The sequence below is a fragment of the Oncorhynchus mykiss genome, chromosome 21 (genome assembly GCF_013265735.2).
Source record: "Oncorhynchus mykiss isolate Arlee chromosome 21, USDA_OmykA_1.1, whole genome shotgun sequence".
In the NCBI taxonomy this organism is placed as follows: Eukaryota; Metazoa; Chordata; class Actinopteri; order Salmoniformes; family Salmonidae; genus Oncorhynchus; species Oncorhynchus mykiss.
In genome coordinates, this window is record NC_048585.1 from 3,381,859 (window position 1) to 3,392,927 (window position 11,069).

General features: G+C 42.7%; 1 protein-coding gene across 1 annotated transcript; it reads left to right on the plus strand.

Moving 5' to 3' along the window:
• The first annotated feature begins 3,597 nt into the window (after positions 1–3,597).
• LOC110516257 (red-sensitive opsin) lies at positions 3,598–9,736 on the plus strand. The gene is made up of 6 exons (XM_036956615.1): positions 3,598–3,688; positions 4,682–4,978; positions 7,928–8,096; positions 8,229–8,394; positions 8,514–8,753; positions 9,287–9,736. Exons 1-6 carry the CDS (start codon positions 3,598–3,600, stop codon positions 9,383–9,385), a joined length of 1,062 nt encoding a protein of 353 aa, XP_036812510.1. The 3' UTR covers positions 9,386–9,736.
• The last annotated feature ends 1,333 nt before the right edge of the window (positions 9,737–11,069 follow it).

Here is an 11,069-nt window from a genome sequence, read left to right on the forward strand (position 1 = left end):
TTCATCAGCTATATTAGCGCAGGGGTAAACATGACTCCCTTCACGTTTTTGGACGAACCCTGCTTCCCCAAAATGAACCTTCATTTAGGAGAGATTAACAGGTTTCTGACTGCACTTCTGTCAACGCCAATTAGATGTTCCAAGGTTAAGTCCTGCGGAACCCCACTTGTCCAAATAAGCTTATTTACCACTTGGAATTGTTACATAGTACCGGCCTGACATTGTCTAAGGATACCATAGTACCAGCCTGACATTGTCTAAGGATACCATAGTACCAGCCTGACATTGTCTAAGAATACCATAGTACCGGCCTGACATTGTCTAAGGATACCATAGTACCAGCCTGACATTGTCTAAGGATACCATAGTACCGGCCTGACATTGTCTAAGGATACCATAGTACCAGCCTGACATTGTCTAAGGATACCATAGTACAGGCCTGACATTGTCTAAGGATACCATAGTACCGGCCTGACATTGTCTAAGGATACCATAGTACAGGCTTGACATTGTCTAAGGATACCATAGTACCAGCCTGACATTGTCTAAGGATACCATAGTACCGGCCTGACATTGTCTAAGGATACCATAGTACCAGCCTGACATTGTCTAATGATACCATAGTACCAGCCTGACATTGTCTAAGGATACCATAGTACCAGCCTGACATTGTCTAAGAATACCATAGTACAGGCCTGACATTGTCTAAGGATACCATAGTACCGGCCTGACATTGTCTAAGGATACCATAGTACCAGCCTGACATTGTCTAAGGATACCATAGTACCAGCCTGACATTGTCTAAGGATACCATAGTACCGGCCTGACATTGTCTAAGGATACCATAGTACAGGCCTGACATTGTCTAAGGATACCATAGTACCAGCCTGACATTGTCTAAGGATATCATAGTACCAGCCTGACATTGTCTAAGGATACCATAGTACCGGCCTGACATTGTCTAAGGATACCATAGTACCGGCCTGACATTGTCTAAGGATACCATAGTACCGGCCTGACATTGTCTAAGGATACCATAGTACAGGCCTGACATTGTCTAAGAATACCATAGTACCAGCCTGACATTGTCTAAGGATACCATAGTACCGGCCTGACATTGTCTAAGGATACCATAGTACAGGCCCGACATTGTCTAAGAATACCATAGTACCAGCCTGACATTGTCTAAGGATACCATAGTACCGGCCTGACATTGTCTAAGGATACCATAGTACAGGCCTGACATTGTCTAAGAATACCATAGTACCGGCCTGACATTGTCTAAGGATATCATAGTACCAGCCTGACATTGTCTAAGGATACCATAGTACCAGCCTGATATTGTCTAAGGATACCATAGTACCGGCCTGACATTGTCTAAGGATACCATAGTACCAGCCTGACATTGTCTAAGGATACCATAGTACCGGCCTGACATTGTCTAAGGATACCATAGTACCGGCCTAACATTGTCTAAGGATACCATAGTACCGGCCTGACATTGTCTAAGGATACCATAGTACAGGCTTGACATTGTCTAAGGATACCATAGCACCGGCCTGACATTGTCTAAGGATACCATAGTACCGGCCTGACATTGTCTAATGATACCATAGTACAGGCCTGACATTGTCTAAGGATACCATAGTACCGGCCTAACATTGTCTAAGGATACCATAGTACCGGCCTGACATTGTCTAAGGATACCATAGTACCGGCCTGACATTGTCTAAGGATATCATTCTACATGTTACATAGTACAGGCTCAATATTGTCATTAGTCAGTTGATGGTAAAGTCCAGACTAGATCTTGGTCATACTTCTTATTATTATTCTGCACACTAACTCCTCTTACAATGTTTAATCTAGAAACGCTGTTTAAACTTTAAAACGATGTCGACTGGTCTGGATTGAGTTTCTTACATTTTACATTGTTGATGTGTTCTTTTTAAGTTCAGTTCTCCATCCACTTTAATGGGATCTCCTTAACATTCTAAAGCTCCCCATTGTGACATCACGACTTCCTGACACAAATCAGCTGCGGTGAGACGTCTTTGGTCTGCGTCGACCACATGACCAACAAGGCAGACAACAACGTAGACAGTGAGACGTCTTTGGTCTGCGTCGACCACATGACCAACAAGTCAGACAACAACGTAGACGGTGAGACGTATTTGGTCTGCGTCGACCACAATGACCAACAAGTCAGACAACAACGTAGACGGTGAGACGTATTTGGTCTGCGTCGACCACATGACCAACAAGGCAGACAACAACGTAGACAGTGAGACGTCTTTGGTCTGCGTCGACCACAATGACCAACAAGTCAGACAACAACGTAGACGGTGAGACGTATTTGGTCTGCGTCGACCACATGACCAACAAGTCAGACAACAACGTAGACGGTGAGACGTCTTTGGTCTGCGTCGACCACATGACCAACAAGTCAGACAACAACGTAGACGATGAGACGTCTTTGGTCTGCGTCGACCACATGACCAACAAGTCAGACAACAATGTAGACGGTGAGACGTCTTTGGTCTGCGTCGACCACATGACCAACAAGTCAGACAACAACGTAGATGGTGAGACGTCTTTGGTCAGCGTCGACCACATGACCAACAAGTCAGACAACAACGTAGACGGTGAGACGTCTTTGGTCTGCTTCGACCACAATGACCAACAAGTCAGACAACAACGTAGACGATGAGACGTCTTTGGTCTGCTTCGACCACAATGACCAACAAGTCAGACAACAACGTAGACGGTGAGACGTCTTCGGTCTGCGTCTCGGCTATTCAAATCTGGAAGCGGAAACAGAAACACAGCTTGTACAGATCGAAACGATACAGCTGTTTTTAGTAACCACGTCAACTCATTTAGCTAACTTCTCGCTCACTGCTGAATGATCTGCCGTGGAGCTTTTCAGAACTTTCAAATGATAACAATAGGGGGGGATGAGAGAATGAGTCCACATTGGGACCACTTGACCACTTTTCCCAAAGAAGCATTGTAGACAAAAACGTAGAGAGTATGTGACCTTGGTCTACTTCTCTGATATTCAAATCTGAAATCAGAACAGCAATAAGTACTACCAAAAAATACCTGTAAAGAGTTAAAGCAAGTCCCACAAATGTTTCTTCATGGAAAATTAGCATACAGTTATTCATAATGTTGTAAGTTGATGGATATGAGGTATTTCATTTGATTCTGTATTGTCAATCTGAAGAGTGATTGTGTTTTTTTGAAGGTTAGATATTGAGCACTCACTTACCTCGTCCCAAATGCCATTCTACTGACAAGTCTGGGCCACAGTTACAGCAGCATTCCATGTTCTATTACTTTTCAACCTCCTACGCCACCAATGCCCTTTCAAACAAGATTACGGGCCTCTGAAATCCTCCTTAATTAGCCGTTTGTGGTAATTAACGGGTAATTAAGGAAAGACAGTCCAGTCCATACCATCACATACCCTGCCCTAATTCCTCCAAGGCCGTAATCCTTTAAAAACACCCAAAGGATGCTATATAAACTAGGACAGTGGAGATGCACGGACTTCAGCAGTCAACTTCACTAGCTCCTATTAACCGGCCCAGGATGGCAGAGCTAGGAGTGTTTGCTGCAAGGAGACAAGAAGATACAACCAGAGAATCAGGCTTTGCCTACACCAACAGCAATCATACCAAAGGTACAGTACTTCCTGTCAGTGTAGTGCCTGGGCTTGATATCATACCAAAGGTACAGTACATCCTGTCAGTGTAGTGCCTGGGCTTGATATCATACCAAAGGTACAGTACATCCTGTCAGTGTAGTGCCTGGGCTTCATATCATACCAAAGGTACAGTACATCCTGTCAGTGTCGTGCCTGGGCTTGATATCATACCAAAGGTACAGTACATCCTGTCAGTGTCGTGCCTGGGCTTGATATCATCCGGTAGAAGGAGTGAAAGAGCCTAATTCTGTGGATTATCCTAAAGTATTGTAGTGGTTGTATATTTACAGAAGATAATGATGGTAAGTGAAGTTGCTGAAAGGTCTTTTCCTTGATAAGATATTTCACCAACAGCCAACAGACATACCATTCACAACTGGCAGTAGCAGTATACACACTAACACAAACAGTATATTTCATTGTATGACAATGTTTTCTTTGTTCAGAACTTTTGATGCACACATTCTGTTCAGCATATTATTTACTGTTCTCATTTGACTACATCAATAAGTCATCTTGGCCATGTTCTGTTATATATCTCCACCCGGCACAGCCAGAAGAGGACTGGCCACCCCTCAGAGCCTGGTTCCTCTCTAGGTTTATAATCTCTACCTGGTACAGCCAGAAGAGGACTGCCACCCCTCATAGCCTGGTTCCTCTCTAGGTTTATAATCTCTACCTGGTACAGCCAGAAGAGGACTGGCCACCCCACATGGCCTGGTTCCTCTCTAGGTTTCTTCCTAGGTTTTGGCCTTTCTAGGGAGTTTTTCCTAGCCACCGTGCTTCTACACCTGCATTGCTTGCTGTTTGGGGTTTTAGGCTGGGTTTCTGTACAGCACTTTGAGATATCAGCTGATGTACGAAGGGCTATATAAATACATTTGATTAGATTTTATTTTATTTGGAAGTTGTATTCAACTTATATTCTAATACATATCTGTTTTTTTAATTATCTTTTTAAATTTGCAGATCCTTTTGAGGGCCCCAACTACCACATTGCTCCAAGATGGGTGTACAACATCTCAACACTCTGGATGCTCTTTGTGGTCGTCGCCTCAACCTTCACCAACGGCCTGGTACTGGTGGCCACTGCCAAATTCAAGAAGCTCCAACATCCTCTCAACTGGATCCTGGTCAACCTGGCGTTTGCCGACATTGCGGAGACTCTTTTGGCGAGCACCATCAGCGTTTGCAACCAGATGTTTGGCTACTTTATTCTTGGACACCCAATGTGTGTCTTTGAGGGATTCACCGTCGCCACATGTGGTAAGATGCCTTTTTATATGGACTCCATTTTGTTTTCATATTTAACACTTGTGTGGTGTTCAAGCCAGCAGCATACCACCCTGCATACCACCCAGCATATCACCCTGCATTCCATCCAGCATGCCACCCAGCATACCACCCAGCATACCACCCAGCGTACCACCCAGCATACCACCTTGCATACCACCCAGCATACCACCCTGCCTACCATCCTGCATACCACCCTGCATACCACCCTGCATACCACCCTGCATATCACCCAGCATGCCACCCTGCATACCACCCTGCATACCACCCTGCATACCACCCTGCCTACCACCCTGTATATCACCCTGCATTCCACCCTGCATACCACCCTGCATACCACCCTGCCTACCACCCTGTATATCACCCTGCATTCCACCCTGCATACCACCGTGCATACCACCCTGCCTACCACCCTGCTTACCACCCTGCATACCACCCTGCATACCACCTTGCATATCACCCAGCATACCACCCTGCATTCCACCCTGCATACCACCCTGCATACCACCCAGCATACCACCCTGCCTACCACCCAGCATACCACCCTGCCTACCACCCTGCATACCACCCCGCATATCACCCAGCATGCCACCCTGCATACCACCCTGCATACCACCCTGCATACCACCCTGCATACCACCCTGCATACCACCCTGCATACCACCCAGCATATCACCCTGCATACCACCCTGTCTACCACCCTGCCTACCACCCTGCATATCACCCTGCATACCACCCTGCATACCACCCTGCATACCACCCTGCATATCACCCTGCATACCACCTTGCATACCACCCTGCATCCCACTGCTGGCTTGCTTCTGGAGCTAAGCAGGGTTGGTTCTGGTCAGGTCCCTGGATGGGAGACCAGATGCTGCTGGAAGTGGTGTGGGAGGGCCAGTTGGAATCACTCTTTCCTCTGGTCTAGAAAAAAAGATCCCAATGTCCCAGGGCAGGGATTGGGGACACTGCCCTGTGAAACGTGCTGTCTTTCGGATGGGACGTTAAAAGGATGTCCTGACTCTCTGAGGTCACTAAAGATCCCATGGCACTTATTGTAAGAGTAGGGGTGTTAACCCTGGTGTCCCAATCTGTCCTTCAAACCACCTAATAATCCCCAGCTTCCAATTGGCTCATTCCTCCCCCTCCTCTCCCCTGTAACTATTCCCCAGGTCGTTGCTGTAAATGAGAATGTTCTCAGTTAACTGACCTGGTAAAATAAGTGTAAAATATATATGTTTTTGTTTTTCACCTAATGTAAACATGGGTCTGGTGGACCCAAAACAATACAGCCATAACAATTTAGGTAAAAATACTTTCTACTTAGATGTTGACATATCAATTACAAGCAATATAGACAGTGTACATGGTTAACATTTGCCATTAACCTCTGCTACATCACATTTATCAATAAAAGCGCTATTTGTTTTTTTTTTAATAAAATGTGATTTTTTTTTTAGAACAAAAATGTATTATAATCAAGACATGGGTGGAATAAATCCTGTTTATCTTGAACAAATACAAATGAAACAAGGTTTTCATCACTACTGATGTTTATTGCTTTGAACTGAACAAATTGGAAGGACACATTTTACATACAGCATTTTATGGAAATGATAAATGAGCCACGTTGAAGAACACATTAAGGCCGGTCTACACACCACAAGGGACAGAGTTTTACTGTGTGTGTGTGTGTGTGTGTGTTGCAAATGTATGTCTTGCATTTCTTGCATGTGTACCGTGACTTCCTGTCCGTCTTGGGTCCACAACACATCGCAGAGCTTCTTCTTGTTGCTACTGGCTACAATCCAGAATGATGAAAACACTTAGTTCAGGAATTTTTACTAACATCTCACTCACACATATAGTTACAGCAGGCCAAGGGAGGAGAGTCAGACACACACAGACATATGTAACGGATGTGAAATGGCTAGCTAGTTAACGGTGGTGCGCGATAAATAGCGTTTCAATCGGTGACGTCACTGGTTCTGAGACCTTGAAGTAGTTGTTCCCCTTGCTCTGCAAGGGCCGTGGCTTTTGTGGAGCGATGGGTAACGATGCTTCGTGGGTGACTGTTGTTGATGTGTGCAGAGGGTCCCTGGTTTGCGCCCGGCTATGGGCGAGGGGACGGTCTAAAGTTATACTGTTACATTGGTGCCGTGACCCGGATCACTGGTTGCTGCGGAAAAGGAGGAGGTCAAAAGGGGGGTGAGTGTAACGGATGTGAAATGGCTAGCTAGTTAGCGGTGTTCGCGCTAAATAGCGTTTCAATCGGTGACGTCACTTGCTCTGAAGTAGAAAAAAATGTAAAATAAAAATGTGTTATTTTATATGTTCTTCACAGAAATTGAGCCAAGGCCAATGAGTCTCAGGTTGGAGAAAAAACAAGTTGTATCATTTTTCTTTTAGTAAACATTGAAAATGGGTCCTACAGACCCGAACACGACACAAGGGTTAAGAAGGAAATTCTACATTGCTACACAGCGCTGATAAAGACTGATTGGCTGTTGCTAAAACACCATAGCATAATGACATTAATCAGAATGGACCTTTTGTGTATATCTAATGTGTATATCTAATGTGTATATCTAATGTGTATATCTAATGTGTATATCTCATGTGTATATCTCATGTGTATATCTCATGTGTATATCTCATGTGTACATATAATGTGTATATCTAATGTGTATATCTAATGTGTATATCTCATGTGTATATCTAATGTGTATATCTAATGTGTATATCTCATGTGTATATCTCATGTGTATGTCTCATGTGTATATCTCATGTGTATGTCTCATGTGTATATCTCATGTGTATATCTCATGTGTACATATAATGTGTATATCTAATGTGTATATCTCATGTGTATATGTCATGTGTATATCTAATGTGTATATCTCATGTGTATATCTCATGCAGGTATTGCTGGTCTGTGGTCTCTGGCTGTTATCTCCTGGGAGAGATGGGTGGTGGTGTGTAAGCCCTTTGGAAATGTCAAGTTTGATGCTAAATGGGCCATGGGAGGTATAATCTTCTCCTGGGTCTGGTCTGCTTTCTGGTGTGCCCCTCCTATCTTCGGCTGGAGCAGGTGGGACATCTTTTATTTTTCTTTCACTGAGGATTGAAAAACGTCATTGTTCAACAAAAAAAAGGTTTAATTATTCAACCATTATTCAACCATTATTCAACCCATCTCTGTATCTCTCTCTCCCTCAATCAGGTACTGGCCTCATGGACTGAAAACGTCCTGTGGACCTGATGTGTTCGGAGGTAATGAGGATCCTGGAGTCCTGTCGTACATGATCGTTCTCATGATTACATGTTGCTTCCTGCCCCTGGGAGTGATCGTCTTCTGCTACCTGTTTGTGTGGCTGGCCATCCGTGCCGTAAGTCATATTTCAAATATACCATACAAGTAGCAAGCAGCTACGTTGTGGCGTTTTGAAAATGCATATTAGAGGGTTAAATCTAACCAATCGGATATATTTCTCCTGAACGACCACAGGTAGCCGCGCAGCAGAAAGACTCGGAGTCGACGCAGAAGGCTGAGAAGGAAGTATCCAGGATGGTTGTTGTCATGATTTTTGCTTACTGTGTATGCTGGGGACCTTACACAGCCTTTGCCTGCTTTGCTGCGGCTAACCCTGGGTATGCTTTCCACCCTCTGGCTGCTGCTCTGCCTGCCTACTTTGCCAAAAGCGCCACCATCTGGAATCCAGTGATCTATGTCTTCATGAATAAACAGGTGTGTTTTGTTTTGATAGCTGTGAACTTTGATCCATTTACTGCTAAAGTAGTTATTGAAGGCCAAGTGTCTTAAGTAAATGTAGACTTTTATTTTTGAAAGCTTCTCTCTTCATGTTCCATTCTTCTTCTGCTTCTTCTTCTTCTTCTTCTTCTTCTTCTTCTTCTTCTTCTTCTTCTTCTCCTTCTTCTTCTCCTTCTTCTTCTACTTCTTCTTCTTCTTTTCCTTCTTCGTCTTCTTCGTCTTCTTCTTCTTCGTCTTCTTCTTCTTCTTCTTTTCCTTCTTCGTCTTCTTCGTCTTCTTCTTCTTCGTCTTCTTCTTCTTCTTCTTTTCCTTCTTCGTCTTCTTCGTCTTCTTCTTCTTCGTCTTCTTCTTCTTCTTCTTTTCCTTCTTCGTCTTCTTCGTCTTCTTCTTCTTCGTCTTCTTCTTCTTCTTCTTCTTCTTCTTCGTCTTCTACTTCTTCTTTTTGTTCTACTTCTTCTTCTTCTTCTTCTTATTCTTCTTCTCCTTCTTCCTTCTTCTTCTCTCACCAGTTCCGTACGTGCATCATGCAGCTCTTTGGCAAGGAAGAAGACGATGGCTCGGAGGTGTCTACATCAAAAACAGAAGTTTCCACCGTGGCACCTTCATAAACCCCCAGACAACGTTGTACCTCTTGGAAACAAATGATGAACGTTCTGAGATATTCCACATGGGACTTTTTCAAATGTACAGTACATCATCTTTTTTGTTTTGTTTCTTAAACAAATTTCCAGGAGAATATTAAGCTTTACGTCATACAGTTGTAATGTGTTTTAAAAAACATTGCTATGAATCCCCCCAAGGAGTTTTTATAATCCATGGCCTTCATAATAACCAGAGAGTCGTGTGTTGATATGCGTACTGTAGCTGTTGCAGTGGCACATTGTGGGAATAGGTACAGTCCTATCAATGTCTGTTGAAGTGACCCCCCCCCCCCAAAAAAAGTGGCCATCTTGGACTGCATTCCCTTCACTCTGTAGAGGATAAACTACACAGAATAACAGCTAAGGAGAACTGACATGAACTGCCAATGGATATCTGATCATCACAAAACTACATGAATAATTGATGGTTCCAAAATCCTTTACTTTATAGGTAATTTATGAGCTAAACATTTTGTAGCCCACTTGCAAATAAAAAATTCAAAAAAGTATAATGATATTAAATAGATAATTGTGTATACAATGTATTTAACAATGTTTTTGTAGCCCTTATTGAAAATAAAAAATGTTTAAAAAAAATAAATGCATGAAATGAAAATATGGTCTCACTTTCTATGTCCATCCTGTGTATTCCTGTTTATATTCCATGTTTATTCCCCGTTTATTCCTGTTTATATTCCCTGTTTACTCCCTGTTTATCCCTGTTTATTCCTGTTTATTCCTGTTTATATTCCCTGTTTACTCCCTATTTATCCCTGTTTATTCATGTTTATTCCTGTGTATTCCTGTTTATTCCCTGTTTATTCCTGTTTATTCCTGTGTATTCCTGTTTATTCCCTGTTTATTCCTGTTTATTCCTGTGTATTCCTGTTTATTCCCTGATTATTCCTGTTTATTCCTGTTTATTCCCTGTTTATTCCTGTTTATTCCTGTTTATTCCTGTGTATTCCTGTTCATTCCCTGTTTATTCCTGTTTATTCCTGTTAATTCCCTGTTTATTTCTGTTTATTCCCTGTTTATTCCTGTTTATTCCTGTTTATTCATCTTTATTCCCTGTTTAGTCCTGTTTCTTCCTGTGTATTCCTGTGTATTCCCTGTTTATTCCTGTTTATTCCTGTTTATTGCCTGTTTATTCCTGTGTATTCCTGTTTATTCCCTGTTTATTCCTGTGTATTCCTGTTTATTCCCTGTTTATTCCTGTTTATTACCTGTCTATTCCTGTTTATTCCTGTTTATTCCTGTTTATTCCCTGTTTATTCATGTGTATTCCTGTTTATCCCCTGTTTATTCCTGTGTATTCTTGTTTATCCCCTGTTTATTCCTGTTTATTCCTGTTTATTCCCTGTTTATTCCTGTTTATTCCCTGTTTATTCCCTGTTTATTCCTGTTTATTCCTGTTTATTCCCTGTTTATTCCTGTGTATTCCTGTTTATCCCCTGTTTATTCCTGTGTATTCATGTTTATCCCCTGTTTATTCCTGTTTATTCCTGTTTATCCCCTGTTTATTCCCTGCTTATTCCTGTTTATTCCTGTTTATTCCCTGTTTATTCCTGTGTATTCCTGTTTATCCCCTGTTTATTCCTGTGTATTCCTGTTTATCCCCTGTTTATTCCTGTGAATTCCTGTTTATCCC

Coding starts and splice junctions, on each gene's coding strand:
- LOC110516257 (XM_036956615.1), top strand. CDS start 3,598: ATGGCAGAGCTAGGAGTGTTTGCTGCAAGGAGACAAGAAGATACAACC. Junction 8,097..8,228: donor CCTATCTTCGGCTGGAGCAG/GTGGGACATCTT, acceptor TCCCTCAATCAG/GTACTGGCCTCATGGACTGA. Junction 8,395..8,513: donor TGTGGCTGGCCATCCGTGCC/GTAAGTCATATT, acceptor GAACGACCACAG/GTAGCCGCGCAGCAGAAAGA.